At 37.6% G+C, this 24034-nt stretch overlaps 1 protein-coding gene across 1 annotated transcript in view; it reads right to left on the bottom strand.

Annotated features, from left to right (window-relative positions):
• Positions 1–13662: 13662 nt before the first annotated feature.
• LOC121313977 (CUB and sushi domain-containing protein 3-like) overlaps positions 13663–24034 on the bottom strand; it is a 217890-nt gene continuing 207518 nt past the window's right edge. Inside the window, exons 6-8 of the mRNA XM_041246746.1 lie at positions 19758–19870; positions 13989–14066; positions 13663–13679 (exon numbers count right to left, since the gene is read on the bottom strand). Coding sequence (XP_041102680.1) covers positions 13663–13679; positions 13989–14066; positions 19758–19870 — 208 coding nt within the window. The remainder of the gene's footprint in view (positions 13680–13988; positions 14067–19757; positions 19871–24034) is intronic.

Here is a 24034-nt window from a genome sequence, read left to right as displayed (position 1 = left end):
AATATTAAATGTGAAGGACAATGAAAACGTAAAACTGCATGAATTGCTTATTTTTATGTTAAACATTTTATTTAAGTAAGTTTTATACATGCTTAAATAAGTATAACTATACTTGAATAATTATACATACTTAAATATGCATATGTCTTATGAATCAAACTGTCTTCTAAAAAAAAAAAAAAAAAATCACAAATGTTTAAGTCCTTGACATATTCTGAGCACCTCTCATCTGAAGCATCCACTCATAGGTCTTTCTCTTATTTTCTCTTTGAATTGTCTCATTTAAACACTGCACATTGGTATTCACCGCCCTGTTTTCTGGTGTACGTGGGAGTTTTACAAAGTGCTGATTAAACGCATTTCATTTATAAATCTCGATTTATATATGTAGACTAGAGGAGGTTTCCGATTAAATTAAAGTATCATGCAACAACAACTTTTCTTGGGCTTTTTTATTATGTCTTCTGGGGTAGAGGGGTAAGCTATAGTAATGAACTAACATGTCAGAACCACTGGGGGTTCTGTGCTACTGAATAACAGTAGCATATGACTGGGAAATATGCTGTACTTTTATGCTACTTTTACAATTCCAGCTCAGATGGGAGGCACTACTGGGATGAATCAATCCATAAATCTATGTGCGTGTGTGACGGGGTGCCCACCCCTTGTGTGTATTTTATTTATGCCTGATGTTTTTGTTATTATAATAACGATTATTATTATCGTTATTATTATATAAATTGTATTTTTGTGCGGATGGAGGAAAGCCGTACGACATTATTATTTATTATTTCAGACTGTCGAAAAGCCGGTCTTATAAAGTGTAACTAGTGTGGATGGGGTTGAATCCCCATCCCGATAAGGCCCGTGGGAATGTGGCTGGAGCCGTAATAAGGTAATTGTTTAATAGGTAATTAAGGCTCTGGCCACAGAATAAAAGATCAACTTCCAGCTCAGATTGAGAGAGAAGAAAAAGAAGAGTTAAGAGCGAGAGTGATATACATATATCCAAGATTGCCAACTTATACATATCCCCTTAATATGCAAGTGACGTAAAATATAAACTGCAGAATTTTCAAAGCACCCTGGGGAATTCTTAGTAGGTTTTGTGAGAATTGTGTATAATCTTTGGCTGATATGAATTATTTCAATTTTATTTGAAGGGTTTTGTTTTTACAATTTAATAAATATACTACTGCAGCAGTTTCGCCCCATAGTACATGTGTTAGTGTTTCAGTTCCCTGGTCGGACGTCACCCCTACAGCCTTCACTGCCACACATGGTGAGCTGGGATAACAGCACCTCCAGGCATCAGATGGGTGCAATTTTTTATTAGTGTGTCATACCCCTTTGCTATGACACACCTAAATAAGCTCTGGTGCAACCAATTGTCTTTAGAAGTCACATAATTAGTTGAATGGAGTCCACATGTGTGCAATTAAGGTGTTTTACATGATTTCCGGTTAAATACACCTGTCTCTGGGAGGTCCCATAGTTGGTTACTAAATTTCCTAACAAAAACTACATCATGAAGACGAAGGAAAGTTCAAAGCAAATCTGGAATAACGTTCTTCAAAAGCACCAATCAGGGGTAAGATATAAGAACATTTCCAAAAGCATTGAATATCCCCCAGAGCACAGTAAAGTCCATTATTAAGAAATGGAGAGAATTTGGCACAACTGTGAATCTGTCTAGAACAGGCCGTCCTCAAAAACTGAGTATCCGGGCGAGAAAGGCACTAGTCAGGGAGGCCACCAAGAGGCCTATGGCAACTCTAAAGCAGTTACAGTCTTCCACAGTTGAGCTGTGAGACACTGTGCATATGGCAACAATAGAGGGTGCTTCATAAAATTGGCCTTTATGGGAGACTGGCAAAAAGAAAGCCATTGTTGAAAAAAAACTCAAATAAAATCTCAGCTGGAGTTTGCCAAAAGGCATGTGGGAAACTCTGAGACCAAGTGGAAGAAGATTCTATGGTCTGATGAGACCAAAATAGAACTTTTTGGCCTCAATGCTAAGTGCTATGTTTGGCGCAAGCCTAACACAGCACATCATCCTGAGAACACCGTGAAGCATGGTGGTGGCAGCATCATGCTATTGGGATGCTTCTCTGCGTCAGGGCCTGGAAAGCTTGTGTAGATAGAGGGCAAAATGGATGCAGCAAAGTACAGAGAAATCCTGAAGGAAAACCTGCTGAAGTCTGCAAGAGACCTGGGACTTGGGAGAAGATTAATCTTCCAGAAGAACAATGACCCCAAACATACAGCCAAAGCCACACTGGAGTGACTTAAAAACAAAAAGGTCAATGTCCTGGAGTGGCCCAGTCAAAGCCTGGACCTCAATCCAATTGAGAATATGTGTAAAGTGTTAAAAATTGCTGTTCACCAAAGGTCCCCATCCAACTTGACGGAGCTTGAGCAATTTTGCAAAGAAGAATCGGCAAAAATTGCAGTGTCCAGATGTGCAAAGCTGGTAGAGACTTATCCAAATAGACTCATGGCTGTAATTGCTGCCAAAGGTGCCTCTACCAAATATTGACTCAAGGGGATGAATACTTATGCAATCAATTATTTTCTGATTTGTACTTGTAATTAATTTAGAACAATTTGTAGATTTTATTTTTCACTTTGACATATGGACTTTTTTGTGTTGATCAGTGGCAAAAACTCCTAATTAAATCCATTTTGATTCCATGTTGTAGCATAATAAAATATGGAAAAGTCCAAGGGGGGGTGAATACTTTTGAGAGCCACTGTATAACACTGCTGACTTTCTAAATGTCCTAAGAGCTACTGATTGTACATTGTACTGTGTAACCCTGCTGTGGATGAAAAGGTTTATAAGAATGGCAGGCTATTTTCAATCCCCTTAATATGCAAGTGACATGAAATGCAAACTGCAGAATGTTCAAAGTACTCTGGGGAATTCTTAGTAGGTTCTGTGAGAATTGTGTATAATCTTTGGTTGATATGAATTATTTTGGTTTTACTTGCAGGGCTTCATAAAATAAGAGCTGGATGTAACCTCTGCAATTTCAATCAAGTAAGGCACAATGACCAGAACGGGGAAGACCAATTTATTTAACTTATTTGTATGCATTTATCAGTCGTGCTAACACAGTTAACACAGCTAACACTGAACTTTGATCCTGTTCTGTGTAAAATAAATTGATCGCACACAATTTCTTTCACAGAAAGTAGACCAGTAAGTAATAGAAGTATTACACTGTACAAATAAATAAATATATAAATAAACACCTCATGGAGCAGCACAGACATGTACAGGAATCCTTTATATTAGTATATGCCAACATCTAACTGAAATACATACAAGGCTACTTTCAAGTGGGCCATCCTGTATCATACTGACATGAAGCAGCTCGATTCACAGGCTTGCAGAGATCCTGAATTAACAAAAAAAACTACTTTGTCGAAACTGACAGGTTTTTTTTGTTGTTCTGTTGCTACCTGTAGCAGAAGACCTGTTAGTGTATTTTGAGAAGTGAAGGCATGTTTACAGCAGAGGTGGTACAGCAGACTAGATGCATTCTGTGATACTTACTGGACCTGACAGAGAAGTAACAGCCAATTTATCCAGTGAACTGTCAGAAAGTTTTAAAAAACATAAACTTCCCATTCATGTCCTACACCTTTAGTGCTTTGGAGTCGATGGTCTCTGACCCTGTGCGACTGGTCGGAATTAAGTCAACCCCACACTTGCGACTTGCGTCTTTTTTTGGAAAGTCGTACAGCCTTTTGTCCTGCTCCCGCGACCTGAAATCGCATAAGGTCGGAACATTTGCTGCATGGTCGGAGTGAAGCTGCACAGCTTTTATAGCTGTCTGTGCCTGATGTATTGCATTCATCTGTGACAGAAGTATGAACCAGCCCTAACTTTCTAAGCAAACGCTGACTGTACTCATTGTGTTGCATGTGCTTGAGTACCGTATATTAAAATGCTTGATAACATTAATTAAAAAATCCAATTAGTGGCTATGATTAATAAGCATTATGTACATTATGTACACATTATTTTTAATGTGTGCCTGTATTTTTTAACTTCGGCGTCTAAGAGACAAAAAATAGTGTAGATCGCTAATAGGGCTTTTATTACACTGACATGTTTGCCCAATTCATTCATAAGAAACCTGTTAATGCAAAACAATTAGCAAGGGACATTTTAGGCTCAATGGACATCTTTATATACATGGGAAATACACGGGGATTCAATGGCCTCTATAGACACAGTGTCAGTCATGTGTTGTATAGTTGCTACAAACTAATGCCATTTTAGGATTTGTATTACAATACGTGCTTTATGACTGCAAAAAAAACACTATTAAGTATTTAGGGTTGTATTATTAATAATGAATTGCCTTTCTGCAGCCCTGGAAAGTGTTAATGAATATGTCAGGCAGTGGTCCCATGGGCATGGTTCAATATTCAGCATGTTCAAGAATGGGATGGATGGGAATAACTTATGTTAATGAATTCTAAAAAGCTAACCTTAAAATTTAAGGACAGGGCATGAACAGTAGCATGTAATTTCAGACATAACACAAAAAGACAGCTACCTATGAAGAATTCTCAAAATGTAAAACAAGACAAAAAAAGACATATCTTTACAGTGCAATAGCCCAAAAAAAGATGCATCTGTACACTGTACAAACACTAGCTTTTCACTTTATAATGAATGACAAAAAGTCCTATACTGTAGTCGTCCCTATAAACAAATGTTCCTATATTGAGTTTAATTTGGCTGGCACGTCAGCCTGATCTTACAGTACTTGGTTTGTATTGTCGCTGCTAAAAGGCCTTACTAAATTAAAAAAAAAAAAAAAAAAAAAAAAAAAAAAAAAGTTACAGTGAGTTTTAGCATGTACAAATAAAGTTAGGATTTGCAGGATTCAGAGTTGGGTGTGATATATTGTTTTTTGATTGTCTGTGGCTGCTTTATTTTGTAAGGTCATAGTCCATGTAAGGTCATGGTTCCCCTTAAAACTAGAGCTACAGCATGAACTGGTACTTCCCCTGAATGGGAAACCATCTTTCTCCAGGTGCCTGAGCAGAGAGAGCATTCCAAGTTGACACTGCACTAATCCACAAGGTCAGGGCAGCCACTGAGTGATTCGTTGAAAAGGATATGAAGCATCTCCAAGCTCCTCCCAGACTCCTTAACCTTAACCCAACTGAATCTTTTATTGAATAATTTCAGGAGATAAGACCAGCAAGGAGACCACCCTTGCACATTTAGCAGTTGCAAGAAGCTTAACTACAACTGTGGACACAAACACTGATAAAAACTAAGACTGTGACTAAGACTAAGACTAAGACTTCACGCTCTGGTATCCTTGAGAATCAATTATTGTAACACCCTTTTTTGTGGACCATGACTAATAGGCTTCAGGCGGTTCAAGTGGTGCAGCACATGTACCTCATACAAACATCAGTTATCAACCCATTCTGAAGTCTATGGGCTGCTTGTAATTGATTTTACAAAAGCACTTATCCAATTGTAGAGGCTTTGGTCCTGATCATTTCTGGTCAATATTTAGCCTAAATATACCAAATATATTGCTGAGATATATTTGTAATTAAGTACGTCCAAATCTAGCCATGTCTATATTTGACAAGGTCTTTGGTCTGCAGTAATTTGTGTTTGTAAGCATCTTAAGATACTTGCACATTAAAGACACTGTGGAAAAACAGAATGTATGACACACTGAAGTTCAGCAGACATGACAAGGACTTACATTTGTCTTGGGATTTTAAGATCTTTTTCTTTTATTAAAATCATGGGCATTTACTTACCTACATTGCACATGCTGGTATCAAGCCCATATGAATAGGACAATAATATGGAAATATAGGACGGCAAATGATGGAAGTGTCTAATAGTGTCGATATTATCCTTAAAAAGAAGCTCATAGTCCTATTGATCTATTTTATACTGCATTATTATTAATAATACACAACTAAAAAGTCCAGCAACTGTATATTTGTTTTCTAATCATTAAAAACTAATCCATTGTCATTTTTATTGAAAAGAGAGAGGTTGACGAAGTGTCTGACATGGGGTCATTTTGTATATACAGTACACCCTCGTTATAATGTCTTTCATTACAACGAACCTTCGGCTATAACGAACCTCAGCCCTGGACCCCAAATAAAAAAAAAAAAAAATAAAAATAATAATAATAAAAAAGACCACATAAACACACACTGTCAACATCCCAGTCTGTAATAAATAATATGTGCTGTGTAACTACATAGATTGTTTGAAATAAGTAGTAATGCAGGCATATCTCTATCACGAATACAGGTTGTCAAAAAGCATTGTTTTTTGGCTTGTCCTGCAACCATGTGGCTAAGTTCTCACCATTTCCAAGTTCATTCTAGCTTTCAGCCATTTCAGGGACATCATTTGAGAGTTCTAGCCTGACCATCCTTATTTGTCGATCATTTTAGACCTATCAGTTAGATTCCGAGGTTCACATTTCTTTAATACCACAAAGCCTTCTCTGCCAAAGCCACCGCTCGTCTCCAACAATGTAATCGGAGGATGCTAGCATGCTCTGTATGCAGTTCCACCGCTCACCCCATCATTTCCTGCTCCCTTACCGACCCTCCACCCAATCCCCTCATGTCCCTCTCTCCCAATCCTCTTCATTTTGTCATCCCCTCCAGATCAAAAGGTCAGGGCTGCAATATTACATACTCTGGTGGTCGCCAGATTTGTAACAAGTTCAGTGTAGGAATCTGCTCCTATTCCGCCTGTAACTTACTTCATATTTGCATCCACTGCGCCAAAGTCCATTCCCAATTAGTAGGTAAGTAACGACCACATCATCTCCTTAATTAAAATTGCTGTGAAAAATGCAAGGCTGGCTAAAGCCGATATATCAAATGCATTTAAAATCATGCCCATTGATCCTGCTCTCTGGCACCTCTTCAGAGTACAGTGGTGCTCCAAATTTTACATTTCTGTTCATCTGACGTTCGGCTGCAGAAGCAGCCCCAAGATATCCAATACCCTGTCAGAAGCGCTGTGCTGGATCCTCCTTAATTACCACCACATTCTTTTTCTGCTGCATCTCCTGCATGATTTTTTTTTTTTTCTCATTGACTTTCCCAGCGCTCCCCCTGCCCAGAACATAAAGTTCCTCAAATCGTTAATTTCAAATATCAGCATCCTCCTAGCATCAGAAAAGACCTTGGATCCTCTCACTTCCATCGAGTTTCTAGGCTTCACCCTGGATTCCCAATCTTTTTCAGCCTTGCTCTCCGGGAAAAAAAAAAGATTGTATTATATCTATTATTTCCACTTTTCTGTCCGCCCCCCTCCTACCAAATGTAATCTTCTGTCCCTCCTAGGCCATTTAAACAATGCAATGACGATAACTCCTCAAGGTAGAGCTTTCCTCGCCTACCTTCATACTCCTGGATCCTTTTTGCCAAAGGAACTCCGCCTGTGGGAGCTCCTACTAAAAGAATGGAACAGCATTACATTATTTTACGATATCTGTCTCCTGCTGCCCAAAGACATTCAACTGTTCATAGATACAGCTCCCTCTCTCGGCTTTGGAGGATACTACACAGGAAAATGGTTTTCTGCTCCATGGCCCGAAGAATTCAGCACCATTCCTATACCTGATTAGTCCTCATCATTATACGAGATCACTGTAGCCGCATTCCTTTGGATGTGGATGCAGCTATCTCCTTTGTTTGTGTCCATGTTATCTCTGTGGTGCAGGGGCTATCTCTATTGTACAGATGTGCCCCCCTCCCCCTTTTTTTCAGCTTCATTCAGCACCTATCGGTCTCACTCGGCCATTGAAAGGTTTTCTCTGCTTTTTCAGAGAAAAAACGACTACAGACCAATGCTTTACGTCTTTTTGATGATGTCGTACTGATGACATCAGACTGGAAAGGGAAAATTGTAATGTCTGAACTGGTCCGACATAGGACCGCAACGGGTTAACAAATGTCATTCATCCAACCATATAATGAGAATATTCAGAAGGATTGCATGGTTATCTGTTACTAATCAGTTCATTCTCAGAACTTAACACATTCCTGGCCACCTGAATGTAATTGCCGGTTCTCTTGCTCATTTCCAAATACAGAGATTCAGAGCATTAGCTCCCGAAGCCGACCTCTTGTCAACCCATATTCCTCGCTTTTCAGACCTGACATTCCTGTAAGCCACCCGCTGCATTCCCTGGTTCTGCAGGCTCAAGAAACAGCTCTTCTCAGCATCGCTCTCTGCTCACTGCAAACGTACTGGTCATCCTGGAATTGTTTAACAAATGTTCACATTGCATATTCAACATACCCGTTCCTTCATTTTCAACGCCTCTAGTATCATCCTTTATTGTGTCCCTTACGAATAGAGCTATAAGTTTCCTCCATCAAAGTTAAAATTTCCGGCATCCAGTTTTTGCACAAATTAATTTTCGGCACCCCCAGCAACTCACAAATTTCACTAATCCTGAAGGGGCTTCAACGATCAGTATCTCCTTCTCCCCATGCTCACCTACCTGCCACCATCAACATACTCTCCCAGTGTCTCTCATTTACCTGCTCCGGCTACTCCTCACAGCTTTTATATAAAACTTTAGAAACCCCTTTTCTCCTAGGCTTTTTTGGGTTCCTTAGATGCTCAGAGTTTACATCGCACTCAAATAAAAAACACCTCATCTGATACCCTTTCCTTCATGCTCAAAAGTAAAACTGACCAGGAAGGAAAGAGTTCCCAAATCTGTTTATTTAAATTACAACCCCCCTCTCTCTTATCTCCATCTCCTTCTTTCTCAGGGCGCACCACCCTCAGACCTGCTGTTTATTAACGAAAACGGAACAATCGTCACCCGCCACTGATTCCTCTTTCACCTTCGCCAGATTCTTTCCGGGTCCGGATTCGCAGCTGAGCTGCTTCTTGCAACGGAGTTCCAGACTCCCTTATCAAACAGTTAGATCGTTAGTCCTCCACTGCTTACCAAGTTTACATTAGAACAAATATTATAGATCTTAAAAATGCTTTTACTAAAATTAGCAGCCTGCCCAGAGGAAGGGCAAACAGATCTGCCATGGATTCCCAGAGGTTTATTTCCCAAAAATGGGTTTTGTTTTCCTCTCATGCACACCGACAATCCTTGTTAAAATTTGGCTAACCCTTCAACTGGTACTACTTGGGGCATTGAGACCAGTTTGTTCTTTCTGGGGGTCTCCGCCTTGTCCAGTCAGCCAAGCAGCGAGCCCTCAAAGCAAGTTAGGTTTGATGCCAAATGAATGTGTATATATAACATACTTCTCTGCAAAATTACATACTCTGCATTCTCCTCAATAAATACTTGTACTAAAACATTTTGTGATTGGTGTTTATCCTTAACTACTGAACCAGAATAGGTGATGTATCTTTCCATGCACCATTTATAACATGCTTTTGTTTTGACTTTTCATATATGGACACGGACCAACATCTGTGACATGTTTGAGCTTTTCCAACTCAAAGCTGGAACATTCTGATAGCCTTTGTGTCAGATTACATAAAACAAACAAACATCAAAAGGAGATTTCTCTAGAATCAGTTTTCAAGAACAAGTAACAGAATATGTATGCTATTTCCTGGATTTTGGCCCCTGATACAAGTTATCATGCAATAATGTTTGATGCAAACAGCCTACAATACATGCACAACACATACAAAACACCGAAAGCCAGACTTTAAAAGGATTAGTAATGTACATTTGAATACTGGCAATACAGGAGCTTCCCTTTCCACTGTACAATTGCAGACAGCTTTGTTTGAATTTTATTGTTATTACTATGTATTAAATCGGGAACATAACAATCAAGGGGGACATTCCAAAGTAATTTACTGTATTTCAAATCAGCTTTGGTATTCTTAAATTGATTTCCAGTTTTGCAACATTAACAATTATTCCCCTTCAATTCGAAGACGACCACCACTTGTGGGGATATGCCTGCCTTAGGTAGGTATTCGCTGAGCATTTTATGCTCACTACAAGAGGTTGGGTAGGCACCGCTGCATTAGCTGCCCCCCCCCCCAGTGGCTTCAGTACCTCGGTGCAAGCCTTTGGTACTTTGGTGCCTCATTGGCATAGTGCCTCGGTGCACACTGTGTTTTGTGGGTCTAGCCCCTGAACTGGACCATTTGTTAGCCTTAGGGCTTTCAGATGCGGTCGTTACTACACTGCAGAATGCTTTGGCTTCCTCCACAATAGCACTATATGCTTACAAGTGGAGGTATTTTCAGAAGTGGTGTATGGCCAGAGGCCATGACCCCATCTACTGACCCATAGCAATTATTTTACAGTTTCTGCAAGATTTGCTAGGGGCAGGCAGGTCCCCCTCTACAGTGAAAGTGTTCCTGGCAGCTATATCTACACACCACATCAACATAGACTAAGTATCCCCGGGCACCCATATTCTGGCGACCTGTTTTCTAAAGGGTGCTCGGCGGCTGCACCCCCCTAGAAGGACTACGTCCCCGAGTGGAGTCTAAACATGGTATTGGAGGCTCTCACTAAGGCCCTGTTTGAGCTCATACATTCCCTAAAGCTGAAATATCTCTCGCCTTTTTATTGGCCATCACCTCCGCTAAGCGGGTCAGTGAGCTACAGGCTCTCTCTGTGCACAGTTCCTGTATGCTTGTTTGGGATAATGGAAACAGACTATCGTTGCACACGAACCCTGCATTCCTATCTAAGGTAATTACGGCTTTAATTAGAGGCCTTCCACCCCTTCCCTTTGATCAGAGGAGGATAGGAAACTGAATTCCCTGTCCAGTGAGGACATTGAGACATTATGTGGATAGGACGAAAGCACAATGTCACTACCAGCTCTTTGTTTGCTATTGTGAGAGGACCCTGGATTGTGGACACAGTATTGACAGCATACAATAATGCCGGCCTACCCCCACCCGGAGTAGGGAACCAGGTGAAGAACTGTGGCCGAAGATGTAGACTCTAGAGGTCCAGGTCTAGCAGCAGGAAGTCCAGGCATATCGGCAGGGTATCCAGGAGTCTGGGGCAAGGGACAGCACCCATCAGCACTGGACTGGCTTATAGAGCTGGTGTTTGGGGCTGTGGTGTCATAAGCTCCTGGGCCAGCTCTTCCCACTCTGCTATCTATGGTAGCACCTCTTCTGCCACCGGCTCTGGTTCCACTACCAGTGTTTCCTCACATGGTTCTTGCTCTGTTGCAGGCGGGTCTGGTTGCACTGCAGACCACTCCCATTTCAGTGCAGCCCAGTCCATCTTCTGGATCAACAGTTCCAGCTCTGTCGGTTCTTTTGGTTTCTGTGGCTCTGGTGGGGGTAACGCTCACTTTCTCCTTAGCCTCTCATTCTCTTCTCGTTGCCTACAGTTGGCCTCTTCCTGTTTTGTAGCACACTGATTAAGTATTTTATCAGGTCTGTAAAATCTCTCTCCATTTTTATTTTCCTCAGGTTAGTAGTGCTGTTTACCGCTGCCACCATCCTTCGGGTTCTTTTTTTTTAAATATTAAAATATTACATTTTTTTAAATATTAAATTAAAAAAATGCAGTTGCCAATTATTACTTTTTATTATTTTCTCCACACTGTAGTAGTGTCCAATTATTTTTCAGGCTCAGGTCACTGCTACCACCCCTGCGCTGACTCGGGAGTGGTGAAGACGAACACACTCTGTCCTCCAAAGCGTGTGCCGTCAGCCAACCACTACTTTACACACTGCAGACCAACCATGCAGGCACCTCAGAGCTACAGTGTCCTGTAAGCTGGGCAGCTTACAGGCAAGCCTGCAGGCGCCTGGCCAGACCACAGGGGTCGCTGGTGCGCAGTGAGCTGAGGTCAACCTGGCTGACCTGGCCCTCCTTCCCCCTGGGTGGTGCTTGGCCAATTGAGTGCCACCCCCTAGGAGCTCCCGGTCACGGTTGGCAGTGACATAGCCTGGTTTTGAACTTGCAATCTCCAGGCAATAGGGAACATCTGCGCAGAGCGCTTTTACTGGGTGTGCCACACGGGAGCCCCCCTTTGGGTTCTTTTTCAGCACTTTAATAACCCTGCCATTCAGAAAACACTTGATTTTTCCAAGCATACTATTTTTATTTTCATAATCAAATAAAACAAACAAAAACAAAATCTAACTCCGTTCGGAGTACTAAATTAAACTCTTCCACAGGAACCCCCCACCTGGGAGGGTGGCCGCGCATTCTACCAGAGGTGTGGCTGCATCATGGGTTCTCTTTTGAGTTGCCTCATTGACTGATATTTGTACTGTGGTTAGCTGGGCTACTGCGCATACATTTGCCAGGTTATACCGACTTAATGTGGTAGATCGCTCTAAGCCTTCATTAGACACAAGGGTCCTTGAGGTTGTACGCACACGCCACCAACACTAGTTGGCGGTAGCTAGGCATCCCTCATATGCTGTCTGCTTACGCTCCCTCGCAATGGCTCCGCTACACTCCCATAAGTATTGGATGGTGGTTGTCTTCGAATTGAAAGGGAATGTTAGGTTACTTACCATAACCCTGGTTCCCTGAAAGAGAAGACGACCACCAAACCTTGCATTCGTAGATTCAATGCAAAAGAGGAATTGAGCGCTGAGGAACGACTACTTATTCCCTCAGCAGGCAGGACCGAGGACGTCATTCCATGGAGGGGCCTATCGGCAGCTCTGACATAAAATGCTCAGTGAATACCTACCTAAGGCAGGCATATCCCCAAAGTATTGGTTGGTGGTCGTATTCTCTTTCAGGGAACCAGGGTTACGGTAATTAACCTACCATTTTTTTTTTAGCAAAAAAATGATGCCAATAAAAAGGGTTGTGAACTCCCCCCTTGCTAGCATTTTGTCTGAACTCATAGTCTCACATCATACATTAACTTAAAAAACAAGTGAAGAACCAACCAATTCTCAGCACAATAAAGAGGGGAACTGTCATAATGTTAATAATGTTAATAAACTGTGACAAGAATGTGTATTTTGAAACATTAGTTAGTATGTATTTAAATCAATAAAAAGACCGTTATGTTGTATTGCTTGGATATATATATATATATATATATATATATATATATATATATATATATATATATATATATATATATATACATAAAAAATAAACACACAAACACATATGGAAACATAGATTCCATATTGCAGCATCCTAAAACTAGGAAGTATAAAAACCTGTCAGTACATGTTTTATATATTTATATGATTGCTTCTTGAAATTATGATCTTGAGTGTGATTTCATGTAAGTGTGGAAGTTTCCAGACATCCTTTAAAATGTATAATGCTTTATTTGAATTTCCATTAATAACGATGTACTTAAATACAATCTTCTACATTATACGACCCTACTGGATTTTTTAAATCCATATTAAGTTACTATGAAATAAACATGCACATGAACATAATGTATTATTATGTATGAATGTATTATTGATTGATGTTTATTTAATATGAATTTAAACATATTAATAAAGTAATTACAGCACTCTACACTGCTGTTAATGAAACTTCATTGTAAGCATTACGCTTATCTGTAAATTACTTGTATAACATGTGGCCATTTTGCATAATTCCAGTTATCTAAAATCACTATATATATATATATATATATATATATATATATATATATTAACATCTACAATGTTCTTGCACCTGCAATTAAATGTAATAACATAAGGATAACTTGTTTAACTTTTAATTTGCCAAGAGAACCTCCATATGTTTTATTAATCCTTTAAGTTATTTTAAGATGTAATGATAAAGTTTCAAATAACATATTTATTATGGACATAAAAATAAGGGCAATTCAATAATGCATGGTAGAATTCCTCATGCACATAACAAACATTTTCATTACAATGGTTTGCAAAATAATGTCAAACTTAAAGGGTATCACACAGACAATACAAATAGCACAGCAATCACACATGTACCATATAAAGTAACAAAAGGTAGACTCACAGATAGAAAACTTGTTGCTGTTGTCTTTGCCTGGGAATAATTTAACTCCTCTAGATTTAAAATCTACGGACCTTTTCACTAGTAAAGGAAAACAAAACAAAAAAACATGTATCAGGTGAAACCATCTTTAAAACACTGCTTGCATTTAGAAAATGAAAGTCAAATATGTAAAAAAAAAAAAAAAAAAAAAAAAAAAAAAAAAAAAAAAAAAAAAAAACATAATGTAATATCCAAACAAAAAAAAAGTCCCTTCAGCAGCAAAATAATATAGTATGCATGTGTAGGCGGCCTGAAATTAAAATATATTACATACAGAGCTTCTGGTATTCTTTTTTCTGATATGATTGGGTTCCCAAAGCTTGCACTAGTAATGTAAATCATTAACCACCTTCATCACCGATTAGTCACCAAATACAGAAACTGTGGCTTGAATTTCAGTAGTGACTTTTAGCAACAACAATTGTGATTAACTTGTCATTTTTACTAAAGTCTATGGGAATAACACACCAGGCATTGTTTGCCTCAAATCATTTATAATGTAAGTCCCTGAGGTTATATATAATAATTCACTGAGCTACAAAAAAGGTCAGCGGTAAAGCAGTGAATACAAACTGGAGCTTATTTTGGATCTCAACTCCATTGCAACAGCTTTATTTACCACATTACCAATGGCACCGACTCTAGAAGGATTTATTAGGACCTCATCTGTCCCAAACAAACAGGAAAAAATATCTTTATCGGGAGTTGAGGTTCATTGCCAAATTTGGTACTCAGATGATAGTCTATTAGGCTTGAGGACCCAAGATATCAGACAAAGAGAATCCCTGTGAAATAAATCCATGGCAGGCATAATAAAAACATTTTGTGTGAAACATCACACGTGGTGTTTTCCTTAGCTTATGAAGTTTTAGTTTCTGAGTGAACACGTGTGTTATCCAGTACAAAGCATAGCTTAATAAAATGCTTCAACTGCCATCACATCCTTAATGCAACAGTTAATCTAAAAAGGCATTTAGATATCTTATTAGCTTTTTGTAAATCAGTGGATGCCAGAACTTGTTTCAATTTAAACGAAGCTGACTGCTCCCGATTCTTCATCCTTTAAGTCTCCCTTCTTGAGGAGTATAGTTAATCAATCGGGAGAAAAGACATGTGGCACCTGGATATCCAGTACATTTACAATGAGCTCAATACTTTGATCAAACTGAATTCTTTTTACACTTACAGGCATCGATAAATGACATACTGACATAAAATGCCATTAGTCCTGTTGAACCACTTCTCAAAACAGGAAGAACAGTTAATATATTAAACAATCAATTTCAATTCATCCTCATCTGAGGCATTGGATAAAAATATGTTTGCCCACCCTTACTGTAAATCCGCTAAATTACAGTTTGAATATTGTTACTTCTATTAAAAAACACCTAACATGTCAGGATAGATATATAGTAGACTTCATTGTGCCTTTAATAAATAAATACAAAATACACCTTAAGTACAATTAAAACATAAAACATGTGGATAGCACATGTGATACTGTTTTCCAATATGTTATTTGTGCAAATTAACAAGACAACTAATGAAGATCTGATCATAATATCAATAAATATACACAGAAATTATTCACACAAAAACAGTACTGTAAAGGGGTTTTATATCAATGAACCAGATAATTTTCATTTAGTAAAGCACAAAGATAATGTAAATCAAAGTTAGTGTGCCTCTTTGGCATGAACTACAAAGTTCAGTCTGTTAATTTTGTTTCAGTGCACTGCTATGGCTTCAACATAAAGGACTGACACATACCAACTGTTTTGGACTGCTCACAAACTGTGGATCAGCCACGTTGCTAATGGGAAATATCTTAATTAATGGATATGTAATTAAAAGTGATGGCCAATGAACTTGTAAATGTGACAGAAACCCAACATATGGTGATAATCAAAATAAAGTAGCATTAGGCAGTTCCAGGGCACAATGCAGAAGAATTACAATATATAGAGGAAAAGTCGATTTTAAAGGACAATCAGCGAGTTTACTGAAGTAAAAGGAATCAGACTGAACAGTTTAATTTGGTATAAAAAAGAAAAAAAAGAGGATGTTAATATAAAAAGGTACATTACAAAATATGAGCATATATCTATAGACTATTTGTTTTTAGTTAGATTACATACTGCAACTTGATTTATCTTTAGGATTTCTAAACTATTTCCAGGTAGAAGAAAGATTATGCAAAAGCATAGTTCATCATTGGACTATACTGGTGAGTGTGTCAGATGAACTTCTATGTAGACTGGATAGTTGTACTTACAGTATAATCTGTAATGCTGAATATGTATCTTTGTGATTTATTCTGAATTTCGTACTGTGTTTTCACAGCCTTTCATGAGACGCGTTATTTCAACGTGACCATGAATTGCACAATTTCTTGTCCTTCATGAAATGAACGTCAGATTTCCAGGTGTTCTTTAAATAATTAATTTGTACACTTCAGTATATAACACAAACAACCAGAGGCTGTATGGTACTGCAACTTAATTTAGCAAGCAAAGTAAATACGCAAACCTCTGAAAAGATGCACAAACTTTTTTTTTTTTTCATTTTTATTTGTATCTGTCCTTTAACACTAGAACTGCCACAACAGTCATTTTGACATTTTGAGGTTTTCAAATTTAAAATTACTCTGCATGTCTGAAAGTTATGCTTTTGTCCGTTTATGACTTTTCCTAAATATATGCATTAACCCTTTGATTCCGCATCCAGCGCTGAAAGAATATCACGAACATTTGCAGAGCTTTTTGAGACGTTACAGTAATAAAATAATGACTTGGATCACATTATTGAGGAGTTTGGTGATAAAACGAGTGATCAGGAGAGGATTGTATGCACAAATATAAAGAGGTATGTGAAAAATACAGCGAGCAAGGGGTGGGGCTTGGCTGGAGATGCAGTACTGAGTCTTTTTGCGATGCAGTGTCTTTTATACTTGTTTTACTCTGGAAAAAAAAAATTTAAACAGTGCATGTAAAATAAACAGCGCGTGTGAAAAGAAATTGGCCCTGATGTCCCTGACAGACACTGAATATAAATGGACAGCAAAGGGTTATACCCTGACGACGTCTGAAAGGCAGGATTGGTATTGTCCCCAATTGGAAAGCCCAATTATGTTTTTATCCTGGTTTTTATCCTGGTTTTAATTTGCCAAATGTAGCCAAAGAAATGGCCCACACGTTACTCTTGGGACACTTAAAAAAAAAAAAAACTACCAAAAATAATCAAAATGCAAAGGTCTATGAGATACAAGTCCTGTTCTCAGAAGGCACACTTTGAAAGTGCAGTATGTTACCACAGTTTCCCATGTAAGTTTCAGGATAGAAGAAAAATATATATGTGTGCTCTATAATATGGGATCTGTTCACAGCGCTTAAATCCTTTCCTCTTCCTTCTGTTGATCATTTAGAGCCTCCTCAATGTCGACCTTTACTTCATCAACAATTCCACTAAACCTTTCTTCCAAGTGTTCTTCAGCACTTAGAACAGATTAATCTTCCAGAAGAACAATGACCTCAAACATACAGCCAAAGCCACACTGGAGTGACTTAAAAACAAAAAGGTGAATGTCCTGGAGTGGCCTAGTCAAAGCCTGGACCTCAATCATATTGAGAATATGTGTAAAGTGTTAAAAATTGCTGTTCACCAAAGGTCCCCATCCAACTTGACGGAGGTTGAGCAATTTTGCAAAGAAGAATGGGCAAAAATTGCAGTGACCAGATGTGCAAAGCTGGTAGAGACTTATCCAAATAGACTCATGTTTGTAATTGCTGCCAAAGGCGCCTCTACCAAATACTGACTCAAGGGGATGAATACTTATTCAATTATTTTCTGTTGTATGTTTGTAATTAATTTAGAACAATTTGTACAATTTGTATTATTTTTCACTTTGACATTATGGACATCTGTGTGTTGATCAGTGGCAAAAACTCCTAATTAAATCCATTTTGATCCCATGTTGTAATACTATAAAATGTGGAAAAGTCCAAGGGGGGTGAATACTTTTGGCAGCCACTGTATGGCTTGGAGAATTGTCTTATGTACGGCTAAGGGCAAATCACCCTTGAAGATCAACATGCATCGGGGTCAACATCTTAAAAAAAAAGACTTCTCGCTGCCCTACTAGCAGTTAAGGATTTCAGGCCACTTCAGTATTCTGCATTTTTATATTTCTTTTACAGCCAAACACTAAGAAAAATTAAATAGAACTGTAATTTGTTTCAAGGATTTATTTTCTTCAAAATCTCAAAATCGCTATTTTAGTAGTTAAGGACAGAAACACCCACTGGCTGACTAATGGAGCAAATTAATAGTTAATGGGTTGTGAGGCCAGTAATCAACTCACAACAACTATCATAACAAATGGCAATAAACTATTTCTGTAGGCCATTTTTTGGGGAATAAATACATACCATCCATTACGAAAAAAAAAAAAAATATAATAAAATTAATTCAATGAAAGTACTTGAAATTATAATAACAGCATACACCTACTGGAATCTGAACTGGAGTGAACTGTGTGTGGTACATCCTAGAGAAGGATGATTCCTACATATCATAGAAGCATGCTATATTTTTGTTCATATTGTACTGAAGCTGTTATTGTTATTGCATTAATTCTGCTAACCTTATTTCAAGTTTATTTTTATTTTTTTTTATTTTTTTTAAATTATTTCTACTCAGTAGATGGGCCTATGCAGCAGAACAAGTGTTTGTTTAGCTAATGGCACACAAGCATTCCACCGCAAGGGTGGGCATTACATTCTCATTTATCACACATTTACCCCATGCAGTATTTTCTAGAATCTCTGGTAAGCAATTTCATCCTGCCAGAGTTCTAAAGTTCTGTATTGCTTGTTCTGGGAGCCTTACTCTACTTTGTCTATGGTTGGGACCAAATCAAAACTTTGACAACCCGCTAATCGCACTTAACAAAACTGTATTTAATAGTGTTTTCTTTTTATGAGTAGAAGAAATCAGATACTTACAAAAAAAAAAAGAAAACGCTATTAAGTACAGTTTTGTTGAGTGTGATTAGCAGGTTGTCAAAGTTTTGATTTGGTCCGGGCCTATGTCAGTTTGTTAGAGTGAACTGCATAAATAATTGTATTTAAAATAGTAACAACTTTGGTAACTTGAACACAAACTGTAAGCAAATACATTACTGCTTAATTTATGCAATAGCAACAACAATATATTTTGTAAGGGTAGGCAAACATTTTAACCAAACCTTCAAATAGTATGCGTCGCTTTGGAGACAGCAAACCTGAGCTGATGATGGTAATGCATCATAGTGATTAAAGACACAAATGACAGTGTTTACATTTTTGTATGTTTTTGCTCTTCGTACGGATTCATTTTGCATTAGGCGTGGTATAGGAATTAATACTGTCTACTGTACTGCAGCTCTTCATAATAGCCCAAGTTGTAAAGTTATTGAATTAATCATGTAATAAACATTGTGTTAAAACTCTGAAGCTGAAGTAATTTGCATTAATTTGTTCTGATTAAATTCAGACAATACCACATCTTCCTCAAAACGCTAAACCAACCAAACTATTTATCAGTGGATTTACTTTAGAACAAACAGTAGATCCTTATTTTGTGAAACCCATTAATTTTAGGAGTAAGGTTTTCAATTGAATTGATCGGATCTGTCACAAAGCAGTATTAAATAACAAAAACAACGTTAGCTTAATACACGTTTATTATTACCTTGGTACTGTGCATTAAATCCCCTGTATCGATGGTTGCTATCGGTTACAAAATGCAGCCTCAGCCAGTTCTTGTTGCTTATGATAGGAGAAGGTGTATTCATTCCTGACAACCTAAAAGTAGAAACAAAATAAATGAACAAATATGTTATAACCATCTGTCCCTCTAACAAGATGAACTCAGTGTCTTTGAAATAACCTAAACACTAGAACCCAGTGCATTTTTACATAACAGACATTATATTATATATTAAAAATACTTGCTTTGATAATGTTGTTGTGACAATGGAACTCTTCCTGAAGAAAGAAATATGCCAATTTAAACCAGTTTTATATTTATAGCGGCCTATTACATTCAAATGTAACGTTTGTTACATTGGATAAGTTGTTAAAGTCAGATGACTAAATCCACGCTGCTGAAAATACAATGTGAATTACCTGACATTGTTAATAACCAGCTGATATAAAAATGTGCACATTGTTTACAATAATAAAATACATTTAGTATAAACATAGTACATTGAGTTTCCTTTTTTTTTTTTTCAGCTCTGACCATTCCTGATCATTGCTGGCATTTCTAACAGGGCAAACATTTTTGTTGATCAGATTTCTATGTATTCGGATACACCCATCACCGCTAAAACTTGGCATTGATATTGATGACTTATGGTGTAACAAACATATCGTTTGTAGGAAAAGCTCAGAAGTCAGCAAAAGGGCACTTTATGACCGACAGTGGTTATCCCAGAATTCTGTCAGCTGCTTTTTTTCACAGTAATGTACAATGCTGACTATATACCAACCATTATTCTTTCTGGCATAGCTTTAGCAGTAGAACACAAATGAATTAACACAGTAGTTCCAGTTCATCCATGTGAGCTGAGGAGGGATACAACTGCATCATCATAATATCTTGAACTAGTTTATTGTGCTTGTGATTGTGACATGTTTTTGTATTTGTATTGCGACACTCCAGTAGGCATGCTGTCATCACTGTATTATTATTACATTGAGTGCTTTTTGCTCTCTTAAAACATTTCTGTGATGACACCCTTTGATGTTTTGACTTAATAACTCTACACATTTTCAAACTAAAAGTGGCTATATGGCTTTAAAGGGGAGTGCAGGCCGCATATGTTTATTTAATCCTGAGTTCGTGCTACAAATCCACAGAAATGTTGATTCGTCAATGTAATCACAGTCAGAACAATTCAACAGAAAAGCAAATATTGTAATTTTAACTAATTTCTACAATTATAGCATTACACATTTCAAATGTAACTTTTGAAAACAGCTTTTGATTTCAGTTAACCATTTCATATTGTTAAAGAAAAGTAGTACAGTTATACATTAACAATTAACAAAAAAAATCCTAATTACAAATTCACTTCCACATAAACAGGTTCAGGAACAACATAAATTTCATCATCACTTAGTAAATCTGTATCCACTACATGGATATTAGGTGTAAACTCAGCTTTTGCATGTCTGTAATTTAACCATTTTCAAACAAGTAATAGCCCACTTACATTTTGCCAGACAGTGATATTTAGGTCTTCGTCCATTTATTTGGCAAAATAATGAGTAACTTTACTCTCTGTGCCTGGTTCACATTCCTTTTTCTTTAATGCCATGTTCATGTTCTGCATAGTTCCTGCTACTATCTTCACTTACAACAGACACATGTGTCTGTGCAAGTGGGATTTCAAACTCATGCTCAGACAAACTCATGACAACAGTCCCATAATAGGAGATACACACATTTTAACTGTTTAAACAAAGCGTAACAAAAAAAAAAAAGAGTAAAACCCAAATCCAATTACCAAATTAACAATCAATTGAATGTCATTATCAAACAAGTATCAGTTGGAAAGAAATGCTTTAATTTGCATAAACAACTCAAAGTGTTAAATTGGTAAGAAAATATTCCAGCTTCTTGTGCTTCTCATTACAGATCCAAAATGTACCATTGTTTATCCCTTACTTAATCTCTACAAACAATAGCGTTAAAAATGCCTCACTGTATCCGTAAGTTGTAGGCGGTGCTTTGAGAAAGTGTCAAAAGAGGGAAGTAATGTATATATTAACAGTTATAAGCCAATGTTTCAAATGACCAGAATTGAATATCCAGTACAAAGGACATTTTAAATATAAAATTGATAACAATATCAAAGTCCTCAACAGTCCCTGTGCTTGAAATATATTTCACTCTAACTATTGAGCTTTTTCAGTAATTCGTTGTGGCTGTAGAGGCTCTTAAACCACATTTCAAACCTTCACAATCACTTCACTGCATCTCCTTAATGTCCACATTTACATTGTTTCTCCATATTAATTCATTTTGAATTTTCTGAAACCTGCATCATTGGGTGTACCTTTAAATAAGTTAATGTAAAAAGGTGCTGTGTTTTGGTAATTATGCAAAGAAACCATAAGAAACAATTGTCAAAAATGTTGCTACAATTCTGCCACACACTGAACATGGTGTGATTTGTTGTAGTGTTTATAAGACATGTAACCCTAACCCTAACCTTTGTAGCATTTTGTACCAATACATTTTTCTACAGAATTCAGATTGTTTCAATGTTTTTATTCACAAATTATGAGCTACAAGAACAGGGTCTTAAAGAATTAATCAGTATTAACAACATGGTTAAGTATCCCATTCAATACTTTCAACACTCTCTCTGTTCCTAACCTTCTGTCTCAAGTCTATCACCACTTAATTTCCTACTGTTTTCTGGTCCTGGTTTTGGTTCTGTGCTTTTCAATCAAGTCCCCCCTAATTCTTAAATGACACAGCTGCAGTGATTGAAATTAAAAGCTAACGCGATACCAGTAGCATTGTTGCAGGAAGGACCATGATCTTGATGCACATGACACTCAAAAGACAAACCTTCTATAGACGTTTAATACTCCTGAGTAATTAATTATGATGCAGTAAGGACAATGTGAGATTCAGCAAAGGCAATTATCAGTGGCTTAGTATGATTTTAGTGTGGGGTGCATTACCCCACAGACTTTGTCATGTACCCATTCCACCCAACAGAACTTTATAGGGATGTTTTTTTAATAGATAGTCCACACTAAAAATGTCACTATCTGCAACCCTTTAGTACCAATAACTATTGAATACGCAAATTAAAAACCTATTGCTTAAAACTGAGTTCAGATAAAAAAATAAAATAAAATAAATAGAACAATGTCCTTACTTAGTAGTAGAAACTTAGTATATGGTGAATGAATGGGTAAGAAACAAAAACCAAAACAAAATGTCACTAAGAAAAAAATCAATTACACATTCTACAAAAAAAAAGTCAACTAGAACATGACACGTTATGTATTAATATCAATCTGATGCACAGCATGCATGGCGAGTGAGGCTGTTTAATCAACATTGATAACACTGTGTAACAATTTTTTTTTTTTTTTGGTTCCTGGGTAGTAAGTGTTATTTCCTAATTGCTTATGCCTCAAAAGTATAGAAAATGGCTATTATTCCCCACAAACTTTGCTTTTGTGTTCAGGACAGTGATATTTTGAAATGTACCTATTTTCCAGAACATTCCACATAGATTCAGTGCTGAGTAAACTTGAAGTAACTTCTAGAACTTTCCAGTAATATAAATAGTAGTATAAATACAGGGGCCTTAAGCCCACCAGTTCAGTTTAGTTCCAGCTGCCTAAATGGATACATATCTGCATTTTTCTGAGATGGCATCAAGAGGCTGCAAGCATCCGGCAGACGCATTTTGCTATGTCTGCGGCCAATTTATCAAGATAAGAGTGAAAAACTACTCCGTGGAAGCATCTGCTAAGATGGGTGGGGCCTACAAGGCATATTTCGGCATGCCTGTTGGGGATCAAGACGAACCCTGGACACCTCATTTCACCTGAGAGCACTGCAAAAAAACTCTGGAAGGTAAGATGGACAATTGTTGCTCGAAATTTTATGTTATAAAATTTGTTAAAATGTTTTAAATCGTAAAAGTTTTAAATTTTAAAATGTTTTACAATTTTCAATGTTATTGAAAAAATATATCATATATGAAAAATGTTGTGAGAATCTCTTACACATTAGTCATGGGTGAAATAAATGTATTTTTGTAGGATGGTACAGAGGGGAAAAGAGAGCCATGAAGTTCGCTATCCCAAGAATTTGGCGGGAACCCACTGACCACTCAAGCAACTGCTACTTCTGCATGGTGGACCCTTCCAAATGTCGGACTGGCAAGAATGCACCTGCTATCACATATCCGGACCTTCCTTCATCCATCG

Source organism: Polyodon spathula, chromosome 4, assembly GCF_017654505.1.
Source record: "Polyodon spathula isolate WHYD16114869_AA chromosome 4, ASM1765450v1, whole genome shotgun sequence".
In the NCBI taxonomy this organism is placed as follows: Eukaryota; Metazoa; Chordata; class Actinopteri; order Acipenseriformes; family Polyodontidae; genus Polyodon; species Polyodon spathula.
Note: the sequence above shows the minus strand (reverse complement) of the source record. Positions and strands in the feature narration are given on the sequence as shown.